A 26,241-nucleotide genomic window follows, 5' to 3' on the forward strand; every position below is an offset into this window, starting at 1 on the left:
TCAGTTTACATTGGGATAGTTTGTGTGAATCATTTATTTGTACTAGAAACTTAAATCATTATCCACTTTAAGGCGCCGGTGACTTTTCTTAGGTGTCCATATAGTTGCCTGCGATATTGCAGCCAGTCAGTCTTCTTGAATCGTCAATGCTGTGTCGTGTCCTTATTGTAGCCTACAGTTGAATAATACAGTGGAGTTTTCGCATACGCTCGTGTAGCTGTAAACAGGATTGTTTGCTTAGTGCGCGTCGTTAGCTCGTACACGGAACACATCTTATTCCACAGCCCTCGTAGCTTCATTTTTAACTACATCCTTGAAATGGAGTGTCGTGTGTTATCTATTCAGAGTCATGTTGTCAGGGGATACGTCGGGAATAAATCGGCAACATTTCCATTGCAGGTAAGAAATGAATATGTTTACGTTACTTGCTGGGGGTTTGCAATGTATGCACGTTCGACAACTCTGATCGAGTGGCCTGGCTACATGCTGAGAAAGAGGAGATACAGTATCCAAGGGTTAGGAGAGATTCGCAAAACTGGTTAGATTAACAGAATTAGCTAAATTACATGGGCGTACAGTAACCTGTAGTGTATTTAGCGAATAGAAGAGGTTGGAGAAATTCGGAATAGTCATATTCCGAATTTAGAATAACAATAGTGCAGCCTATACTTGCCAGAGGATTAAAAAAAATATATAGATAGAGAGAGAGATATATATATATATATATATATATATATATATATATATATATATAGATATATATATATAGATATATTTTTTTTAATTATTTTTTTCACCATTTATTTAACCAGGTAGGCCAGTTGAGAACAAGTTCTCATTTACAACTGCGACCTGGTCAAGATAAAGCAAAGCAGTGCAACAAAAACAACACAGAGTTACATGCTGACCAGACCGGACATGTCGCAAAATACATTTAGAAATCCATGTTACTCAATTGTTGCACCAACGAGCGTCTGCGTTGCCAAGGGCTAAAATAGAAGTCGTTCCTATTTCGCAGATCGCGCTGAAAGTCCTGCCTCTCCCATCTTCTCATTGGTTTATAGAAGCAGGTACCCACGTGCCATCTCCTCATTGGTTATACCCACATGGGTGATTGAAAGACGAACTGTTTTGCCAGTGGTAGTGGTAACACTATGAAAGTTTAAATGCGATCACCATATAAGTTCAAAGATGACTAGAAATGATTCGGTTGGCCGTTTTATGTGTGGATTAATTGTCGGAGTAGAGGACTTTGTGCATTTCAGGTAAAATAACAACGCTCTGGATAAGAGCGTCTGCTAAATGACTTAAATGTAATGTAAATGTAATGTTTATATCCCAGGACAAATTAGCTAGCAACAGCAAGCTAGCTAAATAGGACAAATTAGCAAGCAAGTGGAAGCTAACTAGCTAAATTGCCAAACATGTTTAATGCTTTTCGACCTGTCCCCAAATTAATGTAATTGGTTGCGAGTTTGTTTTGATATTTTAACCTCTCTTGGGCACCCACGGTTCACACTATTCAACAGCCAGTGAAAAATCAGAGCGCCAAATTCAAATCAACAAAATGTCATAATTCAAAGTTCTCAAACATACGACTATTTTACACCATTTTAAAGGTACACTTCTCCTTAATGTAACCATATTGTCCGATTTCAAAAAGGCTTTACGGCGAAAGCATAAAGTTAGATTATGTTAGGACAGGTACAACATAAGAAAAACCACATAGCCATTTTCCAAGCAGGAGGGGTCACAAATACCAGAAATTCAGCTAAAATTAAGCACTAACCTTTGACGATCTTCATTAGATGACACTCCTAGGACTCATTGTTAGACAATACATGTATGTTTTGTTCGATAAAGTTCATATTTATATCCAAAAACAGCATTTTACATTGGCGCGTGATGTTCAGAAAACATTTTGCCTCCAATACTGCCGGTGAATCAGCACAACAATTTACAAAAATACTTATCATAAACGTTGATAAAATATTAAACTGTTATTCAAAGAATATTAGATAATCATCTCCTTTTTGCAACCGCAGTGACAGATTTCAAAAAAGCTTCACGGGGAAAGCACACTTTGCAATAATCTGAGTACGGCGCTCAGAAACATACACTAGGCAATACAGATACCCGCCATTTGAGTCATCTAAAATCATAAATAGCATTATAAATATTCACTTATCTTTGATGATCTTCATCAGAAGGCACTTCCAGGAATCCCAGGTCCACAATAATTATTGTTTGATAAAGTCCATCATTTATGTCCAAATACCTCCTTGTTGTTTGCGCGTTCAGTAAGCTACTCCAAATGTAGGAAGCGCACCCAAAATTTCACGACAAAGTCAAAAAAAAGTTATTTACGTTCGTTGAAACATGTCAAACGTTGTATAGCATCAATCTTTAGGGCCTTTTTAACATAACTTCAATAATATTCCAACCGGACGATTCCAATGTCTTGAAAAACGTTTTGGAACACAGCTACCTCATCACGTGAATCCGTGCCAATGAACTCATGTCCTTCCCTGAGTCACCAATTCCCGGCCTTCTTGTTCACTCTCTGTTCACGGCAAAAGCCTGAAACTAGGTTCTAAAGACTGTTGACATCTAGTGGAAGCCTTAGGAAGTGCAAAATGAACCCTAAGTCACTGTGTGTTGGATAGGCAATGACTTGAAAAGACTACAAGCTCCAGATTTCCCACTTCCTGGTTAGATTTTTCTCAGGTTTTTGTCTGCCGTATGAGTTCTGTTATACTCACAGACATCATTCAAACAGTTTTAGAAACGTCAGTGTTTTCTATCCAGATCTACTAATAATATGCATATTCTAGTTCCTGGGCCCGAGTAGCAGGCCGTTTAATTTGGGTACGATTTTCATCCGGCCGTGAAAATACTGCCCCCTACCCAAGAGAGGTTAACCTGCGTGTCGTGATCGCGTTTGGTGTAGGGGGATAAAATTCATTTATGCACGACAGCGCACGTGCGCAGCCGGTTTGGGTTCCGTGTTACACTGGGTATAAACAAACGTACAGTCAGTAACACAATAGAAAAATACAGGATACAGTGTATCACAAGCCTGTTATAATGACGTGTCACATATCTATTCCACAGACTGTTCATAGTGCCTCAACCAACCATGCAGACATAATGAATCAATGCAACAGGGTTTCTAATGTTGTACTCAAATGATTGTGTGTGTTCATGAAGAAAGATATGTCATAAACCCACGAAAGTGATGTAATATTTGCAAGCATTGTTATGATCTGCTTGTCTCCCCTCACAGGTGCTTGGGTTCGAAGTGGACTCCATCAACTCAGTGCAATTCTCCAATCACACAGGTGTGTGCAGGGCAGTAACTCCGTGCTCGTTTTTCAATATAACATTTGACAGAAACAGCTGGTAAACAGGCTATGTATAAGAAGTACACTAGAAGAAAATGTTATCAAGAATCAAATTAAATCCTATCCCACACCATGTGGTCTTATGTAGCAACATTAGAAATTGTGTTTTTTTATATTGGATAAAAGTAGAGACTCAGAGGTAGAAAATGGTACATCATAGACTACAGTTGAGGAACAACGAAAGTAATTCTGCTTTGAAAGATGATAAACCCCACTTTGAGAAAATGGCCCTTGAATATTTTGGTACACCTACTGGAGAGCTCTTCTTTGTCTACACTCGTTCAGCATCGTTCACACCCTCTTAAGCCTTAGCCCCACCCATCTCTTTAAGGATTCACATCTGAGGCCATGTGCTAAACAGCGTGAGTAAGGTAGTGTAGTAAACAACCAAAGATTTCAAGACTAAAGACTGATTTAATACTACGACTATCGATATGTCTGTAAACAGTTGTCACAGTGACATCATGATAATTGTCGGACGACAATAGAAAAGTATAAACACTCAAATGACAGGCTGCATGATATCAGCAGCCTGGTGGTTCAAAATAGCATATCTGGTGTATTTTAACACCAATAAACCAATCCGTTTAAAAATGAATTTAGTATATGTCAATCTAGCAAACCAGGCAACTAAAAGCATCTTTCTAAACTATTTTTTGGTTAGTTTCTAGCTTGTTACGTTAGCTGGCTAGCCAGTTCAAACAATGGTCATACCATATAGCTGACAAGGTCTTAACTTTAGATCATTTGTATTCATTATTACAAGAAAATAAACTCACAACAAGATCATTATTTACAGGTTAATGGCGAGCTAATTCCAGAAAATAGTTTATGGTTATGAGTGTGACAAAATAAAAGCAGGGCATTGTCTCGTTGGCCTAACGGTATATCCTAATTTCACTTTGGTGACGATCATGTTATTCTTCACATTACCGTCTCTGGTAAACGCACACTATATCAAATAAAATTAAAATGTATTTTTCACATGCACAGGATATAGAAGGTGTAAACAGTACAGTGACGTCATAAACATTCTATTGAAATGGTTACTTGCATAATGGAGTCTTTTGTTTACACATGTAGCTAGCTAGCTAAACAGTGAACCATAATCCCAACTCATAACATTATTACCCTGCATGAATCTACAGGTAGCTAAAACTAACCAACCATGTTCAATGTTAGCTATCTAACATTAGGATATAACTAGCAATACAAATGGCTCTGAGATACAAATAATATTACTACACAGATCCTACACGTAACATTAGCTAGTTAGCTAACAGTATGCTTTAACTTGCAATGAAAATGACTTTTTGACAATTTTAAACCTATAATATCTGAAAATGTAGCTAGCTAGACTCTAGATGGATGCTTCTCCCTCTCTGTCACGGATGCCATGTTTGCCCTTAGTTTGAAGATGTAATCTGGAGACAGGTGTTTTATACAACAGCCTTCTGTGAGTTCTCTTTTCAACTCCTGCATATTTGCAAACAAACACATGAATTCTCCATCCCTTTATACTCTGCTTCCACTGGGCATTCCACTGATTTCAAAACTCTGTCCTCCAGAAAGTGGAGAGCATTAAAAACATTTTTGTTCAGTTCTTTGTGATATCTCTCAAAAAAGCAACAAAGGATTACTTACACATACAGCACAGCTTTTGTTATAGACAGAAGCATGCTACATGGCAGACCAATCCGAACTCATCTCTTGGCATGTCCAGCCCACTCATTTCAGCCAATCATGTCTAGCGGGAAGGTTCCTAGCTTTTTCCATGGCTAAACCAAGTAGAATCGGCGTTTAATTTGTTTTATTTGTATTTTCATATGGCATACAAGTTTGTTATTAAGGCACATTATTTTATTTATTTTATTTAACTAGGCAAGTCAGTTAAGAATAAATTAATATTTACAATGTCGGCCTACCAAAAGGCAAAAGGTCTTCTGCAGGGACGGGGGCTGGGATTAAAAATAAAATATAAATATAGGACAGAATACACATCACGACAAGATACATCACTACATACAGAGAGACCCAAGACAGCGACATAGCAAGACAGCAACACATGACAACACAGCATGGTAGCAACACAACATGACAACAACATGGTAGCAACACAACTTGGTAGCAGCACAAAACATGGTACAAACATTATTGGGCACAGACAACAGCACAAAGGGCAACAGCACAAAGGGCAAGACAAAATGTGACTGGCAAAGTTCACATGTTCCAGAAGGCATTTCTGCCCCCCCAAAAATACTATCCTGTGAGGTAGTGACATGCGACATATGCCTAGTTTCCTTAAACGAGTCACTTATGGAATGTATCCCTGGTTGTGGGATTCTTTTTGGCCCATATCAGTAGTCAATATCATCTCGGCCAACCCCTGTCTCAGCCCACATTCAAGATTCCAGTGACTGTATTTAGTAACCACAGTGTGTAGCACTAGCCTCACCCTCTACATTTTTGGTGAGCCCTTTTTTTTAAACGTCTCCCTCCAATTTGAGGATGTCCACCCATTTGTTGTAAAGTAAAACAGTGTTCACTCGGAGAGAAGAATTGAGCTTTTTGTGCTTATTCAAAATGTGTTTTTGGCTCTAACTAGTGCAATTCCCAAAACTATTTTTCTAAAGTTAAGTCATGAAAGACTGAATGTTTGGAGTGAAATGATGAGGCAGTGAACTCGTATATTACCCTGCAGTCTAAACAATCGCTCTTTCAACTTTGCATTACATGAACTCAGAGAAAGTACTTTTGTATCTGAGCAATTGCACTTACATTAAATCCAGTACGGTGTTGGAGATAGTCCTACAGTTAATGATTGATCATCTATTAACTGTACAGAAAGAAGGGAGATACTGAACTGTTAAGTAATGGGTTCATAGAGTACATGCCATTCACTCAGAGATTGAACCCTGGGATGGTTGCATTTTAACTTCTAGTTGGCTACATCATGACTTGACCTCCCAATATGGGGCTTGGTAGTGGATGAAAGAGTTTTGTTTGTTGCCATGAATCCTTTGATGGTGAGAAGATCAATATCAAGTTAGGCCTACATCCCTCAGCCCAATCTGTTTAATGGAACAAGCTATAGAAGGAGCCCTGTTGTTCCTCTGCTGCTCCTCACCACAGCCCCCCTTAGAAATGTTTGCAAATGTATTAAGAATTTTTTAAAACTGATCACATTTATGTAAGTATTCAGACCCTTTTACTCAGTACTTTGTTGAAGCACCTTTGGCAGCGATTACAGCCTCGAGTCTTCTTGAGTATGACGCTACAAGCTTGGCACACGTGTATTTGGGTAGTTTCTCCCATTCTTCTCTGCAGATTCTCTCAAGCTCTGTCAGGTTGCATGGGGAGTGTCGCCGAACAGCTATTTGTAGGTCTATCCAGAGATGTTTGACTGGGTTCAAATCCAGCATCTGGCTGAGCCACTCAAGGACTTGTCCCAAAGCCCCTCCTGCATTGTCTTGGCTGTGTGCTTAGGGTTGTTGTCCTGTTGGAAGGTGAACCTTCGACCCAGTCTGAGGTCCTGAGTGCTCCGGCGCAGGTTTTCGTCAAGGATCTCTCTGTACTTTGCTCCGTTCAGCTCTCCCTCAAACCTGACTAGTCTCCCAGTCCCTGCTGCTGAAAAACATCACCACAGCATGATGCTGCCACCTCCATGCTTCACCGTAGGGATGGTGCCAGGTTTCCTCCAGACGTGACTCTTGGCATTCCGGGCCAAAGAGTTATATCTTGGTTTCATCAGACCAGAGAATCTTGTTTCTCATGGTCTGAGAGTCCTTTAGGTGCCTTTTGGCAAACTCCAAGCGGGCTGTAATGTGCCTTTTACTGAGGATTGGCATCTGTCTGGCCACTCTACCATTAAGGCCTGATTAGTGGAGTGCTGCAGAGTTGGTTGTACTTCTGGAAAGTTCATTTCAAGAGGTACTCTGGAGCTCTTGGTCACATCCCCGACCAAGGTCCTTCTCCCCCGATTTCTCAGTTTGGCCAGGCGGCCAGATCTAGGAGCCTTGGTGGTTCCAAACTTCTTCCATTTAAGAATGATGGAGGCCACTGTGTTCTTGGGGACCTTCAATCCTGCAGAAATGTTTTGGTACCCTTCCCCAGATCTGTTCCTCAACACAATCCTGTCTCGGAGTTCTACAGACAATTCCTTCGACCTCATGGCTTGGTTTTTGCTCTAACATGCACTGTCAACTGTGGAACGTTTATATAGACAGGTGTGTGCCTTTCCAAATCATGTCAAATCAGTTGAATTCACCACAGGTGGACTTCAATCAAGTTGTAGAAGCATCTCAAGGATGATCAATGGAAACCGGATGCACCTGAGCTCAACTTCGAGTCTCATAGCAAAGGGTCGGAATACCTATGTAAGTAAGGTTTTCCCTTTGTCATTGTGGAGTCTTGTGTGTAGATATTTAGAAAAATAATTATTGAATCCAAAAGTGTTACACAAATCCAAATATATTTTAGATTCTTCAAAGTAGTGATAGCAGTTGATGTTATTCTCCAATAACACAGACCCCAAAGCAAATCAGGGGGCGGAAAATATGTTTATTCAAAGAGAACAAATCATGCGGGAGGTAGATGGTAGATGTTCATGCTCCCCTGTCCTCAGTGATTCTTTCCTGTGATTCTCTCCACAGAACAAAGGGACAGGATGTAGTTTCATAACCCAGCCTTAGCCTGTGGTTGACCAATTAGAATTCCTTGCAATAAAACTGGGCCAATGGCCAAATAAGAAGTATCCTATTTCAGGTTCTATGTATAAACAATTTGGACCAACGAGAACTTACTATAAGTTATGTCTCTGACCCATTGATATTACAGAAAAAACACTATTTCCATTGATCGTTAGTACTCAATTGACCTCTCGTCTTCTGCGTTGTGTATTTATCTTTGAAATAATCTTACAGTAGCCACCCTTTCCCTCGATGACAGCTTTGCACACTCATGGCATTCTCTCAACTAGCTTCATGAGGTAGTCACATGGAATGCATTGCAATCAACAGGTGTGCCTTGTTAATTTGTGGAATTTCTTTCCTTCTTAATGCGTATGAGCCAGTCAGTTGTGTTGTGACAAGGTAGGGGTGGTATACAGAATGTAGCCCTATTTGGTAAAAGACCAAGTCCATATTATGGCAAGAACAGCTCAAATAAGTGAAGAGAAACGACAGTCCATCATTACTTTAAGACATGAAGGTCAGTCAATCTGGAACATTTCAAGAACTTTGAAAGTTTCATCAAGTGTAGTTGTAAAAACCATCAAGCGCTATGCTGAAACTGGCTCTCATGAGGACCGCCACAGGAAAGGAAGACGCAGACTCACCTCTGCTGTGGAGGATAAGTTCATTAGAGTTAACTTCATGTCAGATTGCAGCCCAAATAAATGCTGCAATCACATCTCGACATCAACTGTTCAGAGGAGACTGTGTGAATCAGGCCTTCATGGTCGAATTTCTGCAAAGAAACCACTACAAAGGACACCAATAAGAAGAAACTTGCTTGGGCCAAGAAACACAAGCAATGCACATTAGACCGGTGGAAATCTGTCCTTTGGTCTGATGAGTCCAAATTTGAGATTTTTGGTTCCAACCGTCGTGTTTTTGTGAGATGCAGACTAGGTGAACGGATTATCCTCTGCATGTGTGGTTCCCACCGTGAAGCGAGGAGGAGGAGGTGTGATGATGATGGGGGTGCTTTGCTGGTGGCACTGTCTGTGATGTATTTAGAATTCAAGGCACACTTAAGCAGCATGGCTACCACAGCATTCTGCAGCGATACGCCATCCCATCTGGTTTGTGCTTAGTTGGACTATCATTTGTTTTTCAACAGCACAATGACCCAACACACCTCAAGGCTGTGTAAGGGCTATTTGACCAATAAGGAGAGTGATGGAGTGCTGCATCAGATAACTTGGCCTCCACAATCACCTGACCTCAACCCAATTAAGATGGTTTGGAATGAGTTGGACCACAGAGTGAAGGAAAAACAACCAACAAGTGCTCAGCATATGTGGGACCTCCTTCAAGACGGTTGGAAAAACATTCTAGGTGAAGATGGTTGAGGGAATGCCAAGAGTGTGCAACGCTGTCATCAAGGCAAAGGGTGGCTACTTTGAAGAATCTCATCTCAATATATTTTGATTTATTTAACTCTTTTTTGGGGGGTTACTACATATGTGTTATTTCATAGTTTTGATGTCTTTACTATTATTCTACAATGTAGAAAATAGTAAAAATACAAATTTAAGAAAAACGAGTGAGTAGCTGTATCCAAACGTTTGACTGGTACTCTGTGTGTGTGTGTGTGTGTGTGTGTGTGTGTGTGTGTGTGTAAAAAAATCTTGCATATTTTATTTCCACAATTAACTAATAATATGCGTCATAATGTTGGCAGTTCATACAAAAGATTGTTACCTATAACCAGGATTGGCATGACAAATTACATTTGGCAAGCAAATATTATTTCGGCAAACAATTATTGTGATTCATCCTGTATTGTTCCTAACATCATTACCCCATAGCAACAGATGTGGGATACACACACACATTCCCTGCCCTTCCCCCACAAACAACCGCAACCTCGGATGTTCAACAGTTGTTCCATCCCGAGCCCAATTCAAGAGAAGACTTGATGTGCGAATGCATATACAGTTGTAGTTGTTTGAGAAGGCATGCTAGAATGGTGAGATTTGATTAATCAATCTGAAGTTCTAGCTGATGGCGCTCACACACACACACTGGTCCCCCGTTGTGACCATTTTCCCAAGCCTCTCTGTGCAGTCAGACCTTATGATTATTTTGTGCCACCAGGGACATAAGAATTTTCCCCTTCTTTGATTGTCCGAGTGTGACCCCCTCCCCATGGGTTACTGCAGCTAGTGTTTCCAGCACTGCCACTACCTGGGTGGGGGCACCACACCGGAATCCCCACCTGCTAGGTACAAGGTCATCAAGGTTCTCATTAGCAGCTTTGAGAAATTCCTTATTATGCTCACCCATCAGGGGGCTTTGGCTTTGTTGTACCAACCCTGCCAGGCAGGCTCAGACTCTTGAGGGGTAAGTGCTGCTTTAGTGGGTCTCTGACAGAGTTTCTTTTTGTCTTGGCTGCATATACTTGCAGTAGGCCTATAAAACAGATAAGGATTTCTCCTTTGTGTGTGGGTCGCTCAGGTGGGCGACTAGGGTACAGGGTTGGGGACCGCTCCATCATGATAAGACAAATAAAAAAAACTTTATTTATAATCTATTTTAAAATGTATATCCCATATCGGCACAAAATTGAAAGCTCTCTCTGTCACAACTCCTGCTCGCAGACACATATGGGCTCTGGCATTTGCAACCATTTTATTTTTTCACTCACTTAACTCCAGACTTTTCCAAACACAAAAACACACACCCCACCTTCCTTCACAATATACCCACATACTGTGCCTTCTGTCCTCTGTTTGCTGTTTTTATCCCAACCATGCTGATTCCTACCTCATTTCAGGCTTTTAAGTACTTTTGTTTTCCTGTTCCTTATATTTGAAGATTTATTATTTCAATAATTATCCTTTATCCTAATGCTGTCTATTTATTTAGAAATACTATGAATAGAACGTTGAATATGATTTATTTGACAACATTCCCTATCTTGAATGGTACAGTGTATTTGTGACTCGTTTCAGGAAACTATGCCTATGTCACCCGTCACTACTCTTTGAATGTAAACTTAATTTTTTTTTTTTAAATGCGTTTTTTTGGGCAGAAATGTCTTCTGGAACATGTGAACTTTCATGTGCCTTATTAATAACAAACTTGTATGCCATATGTAAATACAAATAAAAATTGTTAAATTACGAGCCTAGCCACGGAAAAAGAAAAAGCAACCTTCCCGCTAGCCATGATTGGCTGAAAAAATAAGTGGGCTGGACATGCCGAGAGATGAGTTCGGATTGGTCTGCCATGTAGCATGCTTCTGTCTATAACATGAGCTGGTCAGTATGTGTAGGTAATCCTTTCTAATGCTAATTTTTCTTTTAAAAGATATCACATAGTAGAACTGTATAAGTGTTGCTCTCCACTTTCTGGAGGACCGAGTTTTGAAATCAGTGGAATTAGAGTATGATAGCTCAGGAGATGGAGAACATTCTGGCGTTTGATTGCAAATATGCAGACGGAGTCGAAAAGAGAACACACAGAAGGCTGTTGTATAAAACACCTGTCTCCAGATTACATCTTCAAACTAAGGGCAAACATGGCATCCGTGACAGAGAAGGAGAAGTGTCCATCCATGTATACGGGTAAGATAGTCTAGCTAGCTACATTTTTCCGATATTACACGTTTCTAATTTTGTCAGAAAGTGTTTTCATTTCAAGATAAAGTGTACTGTTAGCAAGCTAGCTAACGTTAGCTGGCTGGCTCGCTAGCTAACATTACGTGTATGATCTGTGTAGTAATATTATTCGTATCTCAGAGCCATTTGCATTGCTAGTTATAGCCTAATGTTAGCTAGCTAACATTGAACATGTAAGTAACCATTTCAATAGAATGTTCATGATGTCACTGTGACAACTGTCGATAGACGTAGCTGGTAAATTCGGTCTACTCCGATTTCAGAGCACTCTCGCTCGTCTGAGTGTGCCAGAGCGCAGAATAACGTGACGAATTTACAAACGCTCAACACCCGTTGAATATGCTCGGTGTCGGTAAACGTTGGAAAAAAAGCGTGATTAAATTATTGACAGCAGCACAGCTACAGTCACCAACACTCTGGATAACATAAAAACAGCCTAACCAGCCTAGGGTGAGTAAAATGGTCAGAGTGAGCTGTTCTCTCATTTGTGTCTGGAAGTAGCTGGCAAGCTAGCCAACGTTAGCCAGTTAGCTTGGGTGCTTGACTGCTGCTGTTAGGTCAGAACGCTCGGATAAACCCTACTCCTCAGCCAGAGCATCCAGTGTGCGCTCTGAACTCTCCAAGAGTGAAACGCTCTGAATTTACGAACGGACAATCTTGACAACGCTCTGAATTTACAAATTAAATTTACTAACACACCCGTAGTATAAACCAGCCTTTAGTCTTAATCTTTGGTTTTGTAGTACATGGCCTCACATGTGAATCCTTAAACGGAACCCAAACCGGCTGTGCGCGTGTGCCATCGTGCATAAATGTATTTTGTCCCCTCACATCAAACGCGATCACGACACGCAGGTTAAAATATCAAAACAAACTCGCAGCCAATTATATTAATTTGGGGACAGGTCGAAAAGCATTAAACATTTATGGCTAGTTAGCTTGCACTTACTAACTAATTTGTCCTATTTACCTAGCTTGCTGTTGCTAGCTAATTTGTCCTGGGATATAAACATTGACTGGTTATTTTACCTGAAATGCACAAGGTCCTCTACTCCGCCAATTAATCCACACATAAAACGGTCAACCAAATAGTTTCTAGTCATCTCTCTTCCTTCCAGGATTTTTCTTCTCTTGACTTTATATTGCGATTGGCAACTTTCATAAATTAGTTGCATTACCACCACTGACCTCGTTCGTCTTTCAGTCACCCACGTGGATATAACCAATGAGGAGATGGGAGAGGCAGGACTTGCAGCGCGATCTGCATCAGAAATAGAACTGATTTCTATTTAAGCCCTTGGCAATGCAGATGCTCGTTGGCGCAATAATTCAATTACACAGATTTGTACATTTATTTTGCAATGCTCGCACACGCAATGCGGTCAGCCTGTTAGAGATGGGTGGGGCTAAAGCTTAAGAGGGTGTGAACGATGCTGAATCAAAGAAGAGACAAAGAAGAGCTCTCCAGTAGGTGTACCAAGACATTCAAGGGCCATTTTCTCAAAATTGAGGTTACAAGTTTAACAACTTTCAAAGCAGAATTACTTTCCCGTTGTTCCTCAACTGTAGTGTACGATTTACCAATTTCTTGCTCTGAGTCTACTTTTATCTAATGTAAAAAACACAATTTCAAATTTTGCTACATAAGACTGAATCGAGCCTCATGTCACATTTTGTAGTTTATTTCTTTATCAATTGTTGTATTTTATTGTTTTCCTGTTTTTGTTTTTTATTTATTACAATCCCTACCATGGACAATATTCGGTGTTCCATTATTCGACTCCTCTAAGGAAACTTTGCATTATTTAGAATAGCCATGGAATAGTCTTGGTGTCTCGGAACATTTGGTTATCAATGTACAGCTGATCAACTCCAAGAGCTACACGTTTCCCTTTTTAAATCTATTAACCTTGAAGAGTGGGTACAGAACTTTGTGCGGTTCTGCAATTTCCTTTGGGAACTGATCATTCATTCCCATTTTCGTGCCAGCGACTATTTTCCCCAGAGTTTTAACCATTATTTTATCTTTGAAGAATGCAAATTTGGCAACGATTGAGCACTCGTATCGCTGTCCTGTGTCTGAAACGGTGTACACGTTCAAATTTGATTTTGTCGACAGTATCGCCTGGGATCTGTAGCGCTTTAAGGAGGAATTCTTTCACCACGTTTTCAGACTCTTCCCCCTCATTTTCTTTAATACCAGTAAGTACCAGATTTTCTCGCATTGATCTAGTCTGTATACCAAGTAAGGCTTCCCTCAGAAACATGTTGTCCTTTTTAAGTTAATTAACATCTGTTTCAATAGTATTGACTGTACCTTTTTTAGCTTGTTTGTTTCATTTCTCCATTGTCACATCTTTTTAAGTACTCATTTCGAGGCTCTCCTTTAAGTCTTTTCTGACACGTTCAAGTACGCCCAATTGATCATTTATTGACTTTAGCAGGTGGGTTTCCACTCTTACCGTACCAGGTGGTGAAAAGCATAAATCATCAGTGTCTGTAGAGGAATCTCGTAGTTTTCACATGGAGTTTGGTTCTCAATTTTTTCCATGGTTCCTCTCAGACATGTTTTGACATCAACTGCGTTCGTAATATTTATCAATTAACTTCTCTAGACTTATACATTTTGTTGGGGTTGTTATCCAGCTTCAATATTACACAAGTAAATCAGATCAGTGTAGTGCTACTATTTAGTCTGTCTTAGAGATAATGAATATTGAGATTTCTCATGAGGCATTCTGTACCGCAATCTTTAGTCCACCATCACATCTGGGATGGTTGCATTTCAACTATTAGTAGGCTACATTATCTATGTTAAATCATGACTTGACCTCCCAATATGGGGCTTGGTAGTTGATGAAAGGACTAGATGTTCTACAGTGAATCCTTTGATGGTGAGAAGATCAATGTCAAGTTAGGTCTACAGCCCTCAGCCCAATCTGTTAAATGGAACAATCTATAGAAGGAGCCCTGTTGTTCCTCTACTTTTCCCTTTCACCCCACGAGTCCCCCTTATCTCTCTGTTCTTGGTTCTGGGCCAAGGGGGCCTCTACTAAACTCAGTGGGAAGCCTGTGTGTGTCCTGGTTGAAACATTTCTTTTTCCCCTCATGCATTCTTAATCCTGGAATGTCTCTTCATGATTCAACCAAATAGGCCTAGCTTGTGGTCACTATATTTGTTATCTTGTGACAGTGTAGTTAGTATCTAATTTGATAGTTCAGTGAGTTGCTCTCCTGTCTGTTTTAATGTTTTATAGAGTAATCTGGTAAAGTTATCTGGCTGAAATGAAACCTGAATGTGTGTCAGTGAGTTCACTACCTACAGGGAAGACTAACAGAAAGGTGTTGGGGAGGACAAGGAAGGAGTGACTGTAAGGAGGGAGAGTGATAATGTGGGATAAAAGTAGACAGACATTTTGTAGCCCAAACACTTCACTTTGGCCTCAATAAGGTCTGTGCTCAAACCTAGATTATTTTGTGTGCAAATCACTCATTGACATCAACAAATGATTTGGGTAATGGTGTAAGTGCAGCCTTTTCTTGGAGTTTCACCCCACTGTCTCCCCTCCCTGTCACAAATGCTAGCACAGGAACTCTACACAGGTACATGTTGTATTGTAGATATATAGTGGTGTAATAATATTATATGATGTAATGTTTTCTATTTTATGTGATGTAGCTGCCTTGGCAGCATTTAATGGGGAACCCTAATAAATACAAATGACTGACCAACTGTTTAAGTCCTAGCCCCTGCTCATGATTAACTATCATTTCCGTTAAATGTGTTCAACTCATGTTCAGGGTTAAAGTGAATAAACACATTCCTTAGACGTTTGAACTTTGAAACCCGGGACTGTATTATTTTTGCCCCAGCAGGAGGTTTATTAGAATTGTTTAGAGATTAGAATCGTGGGTGGGCCTGTTTCTTGCTCAGTTGTGAATGGCTTGTTTTCTTCAATGAGCTATGTCCTCAGCCCAATGTCAGAGGGAGAGATGCTAGTGAATGATTAATGCAGGTAACTGAATGTCTAACAATGGAGATTGTAATCTGTCAGCATGTTTGATTGTCTCTTCCAACAATGTACCAAATCCAAACCCTGAGTAACTGCTTGCTGACTTCTACTTCACGTTGCCTGCTGCTGGTCATAAGAAGAACTGATCACAGACAGACAATATTGATTGATGACTGAGAGATCCGTGTTTCTATAATTACCTCAGCAACCAAATCTGCCTCTGGAATTCCTTTAAAAAAAAACATCTGGCCAATTTATCAGTCCACACTCTCCCTCCATAAACAACAGCCCCCTTTGTTGTTGGAACTTTTTATTCAGGATAATAGCAGGCATCGGCAGACCGATCAATCTGTTGAGTATGTTTTATGTCTTAAAGTGATCCCTCGCCTCTGACTCTTAACCTCTCTTGTTTCCAAGGTTATGCTCATTGGAAAGGGCAAGTGCTGACGGCAGAGGAGCTGAACGTTCTCTATGAGGGTATCAAACTCAACAACGTCAACCATTATGACTACATCCTCACGGGTGAGACTTGCAGCTGTTTCTATTGGCAATATGGATTCTGCCATTTTAATTCGTTTTTTATAACATTTCTAGGATAGTATGTAGGATTGTTATGGCTGTGTTGATCTTTAACCCCTTAAGGTCGATGGCCGCACCCCCGCGGAAATCAAATTAGTATAATACAAAAAATCCCCATAAAAATATGTTCAACTTTAAGATGGAGATCTGTTTTTTTTTTTTTTTGCATTGGATGCATCTCAATCCACCACATCCGCCTATGTTGACCTTCCGCATCTGCGATGAAAGGTGACAGAGCTAGAGCGGTGTTTGTCCAACCATGAGACATCCCGAAAACTGGTCTTTTCACAAAGTCATCTGTAGCATCTGAACAGTTTGGCCCAGAAAATATTATGACCCCTCTCTCACGAATATGATGGTGTTCTCCATTTTGCTCTATGACGCCCACAAGCGTCTTGGGACTCATCTGAAGTCGGTACAGCCGATCTGCCAACTTCTGTCTGTAGGGTACGAACAGTTTGGGCTACACATTAATATGACCCCTCTGTGCAAAGGTGAGACTCACGAACACATTGTTTTGCTCTAGTACGCCCACAGGCCTCACAAGATTCGTCTGATGGTCCCCTGGTGCCAGTTCAAAAAATAAATGGAAGTATAAATGGAGACAGTTTAGTACCAAATATAAGGGGTTTAATACATGTCAAAATTACTAATCCTAATCTTTCTTATAACTCTCAGATATAGGACAGACACTTCTGTTATTCAATGTGTTTGTATGGGCTAATAGCACTAAGGCCAAATAAAAATGTTGATCAAATATTTTGATACTTCATAATACAATTCCATATAGTTTAGTAGAACCCCCCCCCTCTCCCAGGTTAGACAGGGCTTAGACTGTTTAGTGCCAAAAAAAGAAGTGGTTAAATATATATATATATATATAGATATAGATATAGATAGATAGATATATAGTGAGGGGGGGAAAAGTATTTGATCCCCTGCTGATTTTGTACATTTGCCCACTGACAAAGAAATTATCAATCTATAATTTTAATGGTAGGTTTATTTGAAAAGTGAGAGACAGAATAACAACAAAAAAATCCTGAAAAACACATGTTAAAAATTTTATAAATTGATTTGCATTTTAATGAGGGAAATAGGTATTTGACCCCCCTCTCAATCAGAAAGATTTCTGGCTCCCAGGTGTCTGTTATACAGGTAACGAGCTGAGATTAGGAGCACACTCTTAAAGGGAGTGCTCCTAATCTCAGTTTGTTACCTGTATAAAAGACACCTGTCCACAGAAGCAATCAATCAATCAGATTCCAAACTCTCCACCATGGCCAAGACCAAAGGGCTCTCCAAGGATGTCAGGGACAAGATTGTAGACCTACACAAGGCTGGAATGGGCTACAAGACCATTGCCAAGCAGCTTGGTGAGAAGGTGACAACAGTTGGTGCAATTATTCGCAAATGGAATAAGCACAAAAGAACTGTCAATCTCCCTCGGCCTGGGGCTTCATGCAAGATTTCACCTCGTGGAGTTGCAATGATCATGAGAAAACAGTGAGGAATCAGCCCAGAACTACACAGGAGGATCTTGTCAATGATCTCAAGGCAGCTGGGACCATAGTCACCAAGAAAACAATTGGTAACACACTACGCCGTGAAGGACTGAAATCCGCAAGGTCCCCCTGCTCAAGAAAGCACATATACTTGCCCGTCTGAAGTTTGCCAATGAACATCTGAATGATTCAGAGGACAACTGGATGAAAGTGTTGTGGTCAGATGAGACCAAAATGGAGCTCTTTGGCATCAACTCAACTCGCCGTGTTTGGAGGAGGAGGAATGCAGCATATGACCCCAAGAACACCATCCCCACCGTCAAACATGGAGGTGGAAACATTATGCTTTGGGGGTGTTTTTCTGCTAAGGGGACAGGACAACTTCACCGCATCAAAGGAACGATGGACGGGGCCATGTACCGTCAAATCTTGGGTGAGAACCTCCTTCCCTCAGCCAGGGCATTGAAAATGGGTCGTGGATGGGTGATCCAGCATGACAATGACCCAAAACACACGGCCAAGGCAACAAAGGAGTGGCTTCAAGAAGAAGCACATTAAGGTCCTGGAGTGGCCTAGCCAGTCTCCAGACCTTAATCCCATAGAAAATCTGTGGAGGGAGCTGAAGGTTCAAGTTGCCAAACGTCAGACTCGAAACCTTAATGACTTGGAGAAGATCTGCAAAGAGGAGTGGGACAAAATCCCTCCTGAGATGTGTGCAAACCTGGTGGCCAACTACAAGAAATGTCTGACCTCTGTGATTGCCAACAAGGGTTTTGCCACCAAGTACTAAGTCATGTTTTGCAGAGGGGGTCAAATACTTATTTCCCTCATTAAAATGCAAATAGTTTTATAATATTTTTGACATGTGCTTTTCTGGATTTTTGTTGTTGTTATTCTGTCTCTCACTGTTCAAATAAACCTACTATTAAAATTATAGACTGATCATTTCTTTGTCAGTGTGCAAATGTACAAAATCAGCAGGGGATCAAATACATTTTTCCCTCACTGTGTGTGTATACATTCACTCATTCATTCATTCATTTAATTTGTATGGGCTAATACGCTATACAAAAGTATGTGGACATCCCTCCTTCAAATTAGTGGATTTGACTATATCTGACACACCCGTTGCTGACGGGTGTATAAAATCGAGCACACAGCCATGCAATGTCCATAGACAAACATTGGCAGTAGAATGGCCTTACTGAAGACCTCAGTGACTTTCAATGTGGCACCGTCATAGGATGCCACCTTTCAAACAAGTCAGTTCACCAAATTTCAGGCTTGCTAGAGCTGCCCTGGTCAACTGTAAGGGCTGTTATTGTGAAGTGGAAACGTCTACGAGCAACAACGGCTCAGCCGCGAAGTGGCAGGCCACAAAAGCTCACTGAACAGGACCGGCAAGTGTTGAAGCAGGGTAAAAGTAATCTGTCCTTGGTTGGAACACTCACTACAGAGTTCCAAACTGCCTCTGGAAGCAGTGTCTGCACAATAACTGTTCGTTAAGAGCTTCATGAAATGGGTTTCCATGGCCAAGCAGCCGCACACAAACCTAAGATCACCATGTACAATATCAAGCATTGGCTAGAGTGGAGTAAAGCTCGCTGCCATTGGACTCTGGAGCAGTGGAAACGCGTTCAATGGAGTGATGAATCATGCTTCACAATCTGGCAGTCCGACGGACTAATCTGAGTTTGGCGGCTGCCAGGACAACTCTACCTGCCCCAATGCATAGTGCAAACTGTAAAGTTAGTTGGAGGAGGAATAATGGTCTGGGGCTGTTTTTCATGGTTCAGGTTAGGCCCCTTTAGTTCCAGTGAAGGGATATCTTAACGCTACAGCATACAATGACATTCTAGATGATTTTGTGCCTTTCCTGTTTCAGCATGACAATGCCCCCGTGCACAAAGCGAGGTCCATACAGAAAATGGTTTGTCAAGATCGGTGTGGAAGAACTTGACTGGTCTGCACAGAGCCCTAAACTCAACCCCATCAAACACCTTAGGGATGAATTGGATCGCTGACTGTGAGCTGGTCCTAACCGCCCAACATCAGTGCCCAACCTCACTAATACTCTTGCCTCAATGGAAGCAAGTCCCCGCAGCAATGTTCCAACATCTAGTGGAAAGCCTTCCCAGAAGAGGGGAGGCTGTTATAGCAGCAAAGGGGGGACCAACTCCATATTAATGCCCATAATTATAGAATGAGATGTAGTGTAGCAGTAAGGACAAATACAATTTGTCATCAATTAATAATAATTATTACTATTATTATTCATTTTTTTGTTACTTCAAGGGATCTTAAAATTCCTAATTGCCCAGTTTAGACTCTTATGGGTTAACCTATGCTCTGTAAAGTTTGGAATACGTTTTTTTTTTTTTTTTTTAAGTTTACACATGAGGTTTGTGACTTTCGAAGTGACCTTTGCGTAACTCAGAGATCTCTTCCTCCCCAAGGGTACACCAGGGACACATCTTTCTTAGAGACAGTGGTGGACATTGTTCAAGAGCTGAAGAGGTTGAATCCCAAACTGGTATATGGTGAGTAACTATTGCCACACAGATGTGTATCCCATACACTGTAGCTACGCTCAGCAAGGTTGTGGATGGATGTAGAGCTTGGGTGTGAGTTTATTCCACATTTTCTTTCTTTGTGTTATCAGTGTGTGATCCAGTGATGGGAGACCAAGGCTCTATGGTTAGTATCCATGCTTTTATAGCCTTTTATTATAGATTTATCCATGTGTATAGTCCATTCTTATTATATTATTGTTATAGTCCTGTTCAAACCACTCATGAACATTCTACCCTCTTCTTTTCCAGTATGTCCCTGAGAATATACTGCCTGTTTACAGAGACAAAGTCGTAGCAGTGGCTGATATCCTCACACCCAACCAGTTTGAGGCAGAGTGAGTACAGTGCCTGATATCCTCACACCCAACCAGTTTGAGGCAGAGTGAGTACAGTGGCTGATATCCTCACACCTGACCAGTTTGAGGCAGAGTGAGTACAGTGGCTGATATCCTCACACCCGACCAGTTTGAGGCAGAGTGAGTACAGTGGCTGATATCCTCACACCCAACCAGTTTGAGGCAGAGTGAGTACAGTGGCTGATATCCTCACACCCAACCAGTTTGAGGCAGAGTGAGTACAGTGGCTGATATCCTCACACCTGACCAGTTTGAGGCAGAGTGAGTACAGTGGCTGATATCCTCACACCCGACCAGTTTGAGGCAGAGTGAGTACAGTGGCTACTAGGATACATCGGTTTACATGTATTAAGTTGCTAAGTGCTGCACAACATGTCATAATGTAGCTGTTACAGTAATGAGACCATGAATGCTTACTACAGTATTACTACCTCAGAGAAAAACCTATTTGCTGTTCTTAGCCCTTTGTAAAGTGAAGCAATAAGGCCCGAGGGGGTGTGGTATATGGCCCATATACCCCGGCTAAGGGCTGTTCTTATGCACGACTCAATGTGGAGTACCTGGATACAGCCCTGGATACAGTCCTTAGCCGTGGTATATTGGCCATATCCCACAAGTCCCACGAGGGGCCTTATTGCTGTTATAAACTGGTGTCCAACGTAAGTAGACCAGTAAATATACTTTTTTTTTTGTCATGCCCATGGTATGCGATCTGATATACCATGACTTTCAGCCAATCAGCATTCAGGGCTCAAAGCACCCCGTTTATAATAACTCTTATAGGTCACAAACTCTTACTTCCCTTATGTTTTATTCATAAAGCAGCAGACCAAACCTTTCCCCAACCCTGTGCCCTGGTTTATGCATTCAGAATCACACACAGCTTGACTTGATTTGCCTGCAAAATACACCCTCTGGACTAATGTGGAATTACATTGGGCATGTGTGCAAGTATGTCTAGCACCTCTGTGCCTGTACTGTAACCTCTCTGCGTGTGTCTCTTAGGCTGCTGACGGGGAGGACGATCAGCACAGAAAAAGACGCTCTTGACGTGGGTCCTATTGTCCATTTATAGAGCTAATACACATGATGATGGTTTTAATCTTGACTTATAATGAAGGCTTCTTGCCCTCTCAGGTGATGGAGCTGCTCCATCAGATGGGTCCTGATACGGTGGTCCTCACCAGCACAGACCTGACCTCTCCTCATGGGGACCAGTTCCTGGTGGCCCTTGGGAGCCAGAAAATGGGTAAGGCAAGGGCCGGGAGGCAGGGTGAAAGTTTAACTTGCCAACATGTTAAAAGGTAACAGACTCATACTGACACTGTGTCCTTTCCTCAGTTAGGCCAGATGGGAGCAAGTCCACCCAGAAGATTCGTATCGAGATGCCCAAGGTGGATGCAGTCTTTGTGGGCACGGGGGACCTGTTCACTGCCATGCTGCTGGCCTGGAGCCATCACCACCCCAATGACCTAAAGGTCAGTGATACCCCCAGCAGGAGGTTTATTAGAATTGTTTAGAGATTAGAATCGTTGCTGGGCCTGTTTCTTGCTCAGTTGTGAATGGCTTGTTTTCTTCAATGAGCTGCTATGTCCTCAGCCCAATGTCAGAGGGAGAGATGCTAGTGAATGATTAATGCAGGTAACTGAATGTCTAACAATAGAGATTGTAATCAGTCTTCCTCTGTCAGCATGTTTGATTGTCTCTTCCAACAATGTACCAAATCCAAACCCTGAGTAACTGCTTGCTGACTTCTACTTCACGTTGCCTGCTGCTGGTCATAAGAAGAACTGATCACAGACAGACAATATTGATTGATGACTGAGAGATCCGTGTTTCTATAATTACCTCAGCAACCAAATCTGCCTCTGGAATTCCTTTAAAAAAAACATCTGGCCAATTTATCAGTCCACACTCTCCCTCCATAAACAACAGCCCCCTTTGTTGTTGGAACTTTTTATTCAGGATAATAGCAGGCATCGGCAGACCGATCAATCTGTTGAGTAAAGTTGAGTATGCTTTACATCTTAAGGTGATCCCTCGCCTCTGACTCTTAACCTCTCTTGTTTCCAAGGTTATGCTCATTGGAAAGGGCAAGTGCTGACGGCAGAGGAGCTTAGCTTTCTCTATGAGCATATCAAACTCCACAACGTAAAAATGTCAGTTTTAAGATAGAGAAGTTATTTTTGCATTGGATTGGTATCAATCCGCCTATGTCGCCCTTCTGCATCTGCGGTGAAAGGTGATAGAGCTGGATTGGTCTTTGTCAGACTACGAGACATCCCAAAAAAACGGTCTTCTCACAAAATCATCTGTAGTGTCCGAACGGCTTGGCATAGAAAATATTATGACCTCTCTTTGGAAAGATGAGACTCTCACGAACACAATGGTGTTCTCTGTTTTGCTTTAACAACCTGAAGGTCAGTAATACAGGGGACTGGGTAGGTTATCAGTGCAGAGATAACAACCAAGCTACATTATCCTTAATAATGTAATCAATGTGGGTTGATCCATGGACTAGTCTATCTTTTCTAACATACTTGTCTCTCTTAGGCTGCCTGTGAGAAGACTGTCTCAGTCCTGCACCATGTTATCAAGAGGACCATCACCTATGCCAACGGTGAGATGATATACAAGGCTCTACTTGCCTGTTTGTATGACTGTCTAATCTACATAACAAACGCAACATGCAACAATTTCGAAGATTTTACTGAGTTCCAGATCATAAGGAAATCGGTCAATTGAAATAAATTAATCAGGCCCTGATCTATGGATTTCACATGACTGCGAATACAGATTTGCATCTGTTGGTCACAGATACCTTAAAAAAAAAAAAGTAGGGGCATGGATCAGAAAACCAGTCAGTATCTGGTGTGACCACCATTTGCCACATGTAGCACGACATATCCTTCACATAGTTGATCAGGCTGTTTTGATTGTGGCCTTTGGAATGTTGTCCCACTCCTCTTCAATGGCTGTGCAAAGTTGCTGGATATTGGCAGGAACTGGAACACACTGTTGTACACGTCAATAAAGAGCAACCCAAACGTGCTCAATAGGTGACATGTCTGGTGAGTATGCAGGCCACTGAAGAACTGGGACATTTACAGCTTTCAGGAATTGTGTACAGTTCCTTTCGACATGGGGCTGTGCATTGTCATGCTGAATCATGAGGTGATGGCGGCGGACGAATGGCATGACATTGGGCCTCAGGATCTCGCCACGGTAACTCTGTGCATTAAAATTGCCGTTGATATAATGCAATTGTGTTCGTTGTCCATAGCTTATGCCTGCCCATACCATAGCCCCACCGCCATCATGGGGCACTCTGTTCACAACGTCAACAAACCGCTCGCCCACACGACGCCATCTGCCCGATACAGTTGAACCGGGATACATCCGTGAAGATCTTAACTGATTCCTCGTCAGTTGTACAACTGAATGCATTCAACTGAAATGTGCCTTCCGCATTTAACCCAACCCCTCTGAATCAGAGAGGTGGGGGCACTGCCTTAATCAACATCCACGTCATCAGTTCCCATGTCATCGGTGCTCAGGGAACTGTGGGTAACTGCCTTGCTGAGGGGCAGAATGACATATTTTTACCTTGTCAGCTCGGGGATTCGATCCAGCAACCTTTCGGTTACTGGCCCAACGCTCCTACCCACCAGGCTACCTGCCGCCCCCGTGGCCATTGAAGGAGAGCATTTGCCCACTGAAATCGGTTATGACGCTGAACTGCAGTCAGGTCAAGACCCTGGTAAGGACGACGAGCACGCAGATGAGCTTCCCTGAGACGGTTTCTGACAGTTTGTGTAGAAATCCTTCGGTTGTGCAAACCCTGAGTTTCATCAGCTGTCCAAGTGGCTGGTCTCAGACGATCCCGCAGGTGAAGAAGCTGGATGTTGAGGTCCTGAGCTGGCGTGGTTACACGTGGTCTGCAGTTGTGAGGCTGGTTGGACGTACTGCCAAATTCTCCAAAACGACAAAGGTGGCTTATGGTAGAGAAATTAATTACATTCTCTGGCAACAGCTCTGGTGGACATTCCTGCAGTCAGCATGCCAATTGCACACTCCCCCAAAACTTAAGACATCTGTGACATTGTGTTATGACACAACTACAACATTTTGTGGCCTTTTATTGTCCCCAGCACAAGTAGCACCTGTGTAATGATCATGCTTTTTAATCAGCTTCTTGATATGGCACACCTGTCAGGTTCGATGGATTATCTTGGCAAAGGAAAAATGCTCACTAACAGGGATGTAAACAAATTTGTGCTCAACATTTGAGAGAACTTTTTGTGCGTATGAAACATTTTGGGGATTTTTTTATTTTATCTCATGGGACCAACTCTTTTTACATGTTGCGTTTTATATTTTTTTTCAGTGTATATTCCACTATAACATCTCTCCTCCTCTCCATCAGAGATGGCTGGCCCTGGTAAGAGACCCAACCCGGCTCAGTTGGAGCTGAGGATGGTCCAGAGCAAAAAAGACATTGAGGACCCGGACATCGTAGTGGAGGCCACCATCTTATAACACCCAACGCCTCATAAATAGACGTATAGGACTTTTACATCATGAGGTGTCATCTTGCCTTATAGGATCTTGTAGTGAGCACTGTTTTCATGATGGACATCAGAGTATTTGACCTGCACACCACACACACACATTTACTTAGTCACTGCCATGTGTCTTTACTATGACCTGAGCATTGTCACCCATTTGAAAACATAGTAGATGGTCTTAGAGCAGGGTTGTTTAACTTTTCTCATCTTGAGATCCAGTTGAGAAATTGACCGTCCTCCCGTAACCCAATTCATCCTCTAACGACCCAAATTAAGAATAGTGTCTGATTTTATTGATGTATTCTCATAACTCGCAACCCACCTCTCACATTACCCAGGGCCCACTTTCAGAAACCCCCATCATAGGCTTTTATCAGATCCAGTGACGCCTTACATTTGTGCTACCATGAAGCATGTTATGCAGTACTAATCTGTGCACGTTTGATCATCAGATTTTTTTTTGTACGTTTTTGTTTTCATACTTTTTATGATGGGAATGATTCATACATTTATTTTACTATTAATGTACTTTGTCCTTATAATAATGCTTGTCATTCTTAAATGTCTTACACATTTCAAACTGAGGTAACAATATTTGCACAGATAATCTTGATAAACATGTTTATTATTAATGTTAATCATTGAATGCTTTTCATGGTCTTGATTGTCTTACTATTTTCATATCGTTACTAGAACACAGGCCTATATTGGTAAGAAAAAGTACAATTTGGCCTTAGCGGAGTCGTTTAGAGGAATACCGTCGTTGAATGTTTTGTATCTATGCCTGCAAAGGTAATGAAATAAATATTTATTATACAATGTTAGAAAGATAAGTGCCAAAGCTGAAGCTCTGATAAATGATGAGGAATAATAAAATATTATTTTAATTAAACCCA

The 26,241-nt window shown here is 41.5% G+C and overlaps 1 protein-coding gene across 1 annotated transcript; it reads left to right on the forward strand.

Moving 5' to 3' along the window:
* On the forward strand, positions 1 to 26,241 carry LOC115155515 (pyridoxal kinase). The gene is made up of 11 exons (XM_029702182.1): positions 1 to 399; positions 3,287 to 3,341; positions 16,182 to 16,286; positions 20,305 to 20,388; positions 20,511 to 20,545; positions 20,671 to 20,756; positions 21,783 to 21,828; positions 21,915 to 22,026; positions 22,119 to 22,255; positions 23,331 to 23,397; positions 25,204 to 26,241. Exons 1-11 carry the CDS (start codon positions 319 to 321, stop codon positions 25,314 to 25,316), a joined length of 921 nt encoding a protein of 306 aa, XP_029558042.1. The 5' UTR covers positions 1 to 318; the 3' UTR covers positions 25,317 to 26,241.

The sequence above is a fragment of the Salmo trutta genome, chromosome 20 (genome assembly GCF_901001165.1).
Source record: "Salmo trutta chromosome 20, fSalTru1.1, whole genome shotgun sequence".
Lineage (NCBI taxonomy): Eukaryota > Metazoa > Chordata > Actinopteri > Salmoniformes > Salmonidae > Salmo > Salmo trutta.

Coding starts and splice junctions, on each gene's coding strand:
- LOC115155515 (XM_029702182.1), top strand. CDS start 319: ATGGAGTGTCGTGTGTTATCTATTCAGAGTCATGTTGTCAGGGGATAC. Junction 20,757..21,782: donor CCCAACCAGTTTGAGGCAGA/GTGAGTACAGTG, acceptor TGTGTCTCTTAG/GCTGCTGACGGGGAGGACGA. Junction 22,256..23,330: donor ACCACCCCAATGACCTAAAG/GTCAGTGATACC, acceptor TGTCTCTCTTAG/GCTGCCTGTGAGAAGACTGT.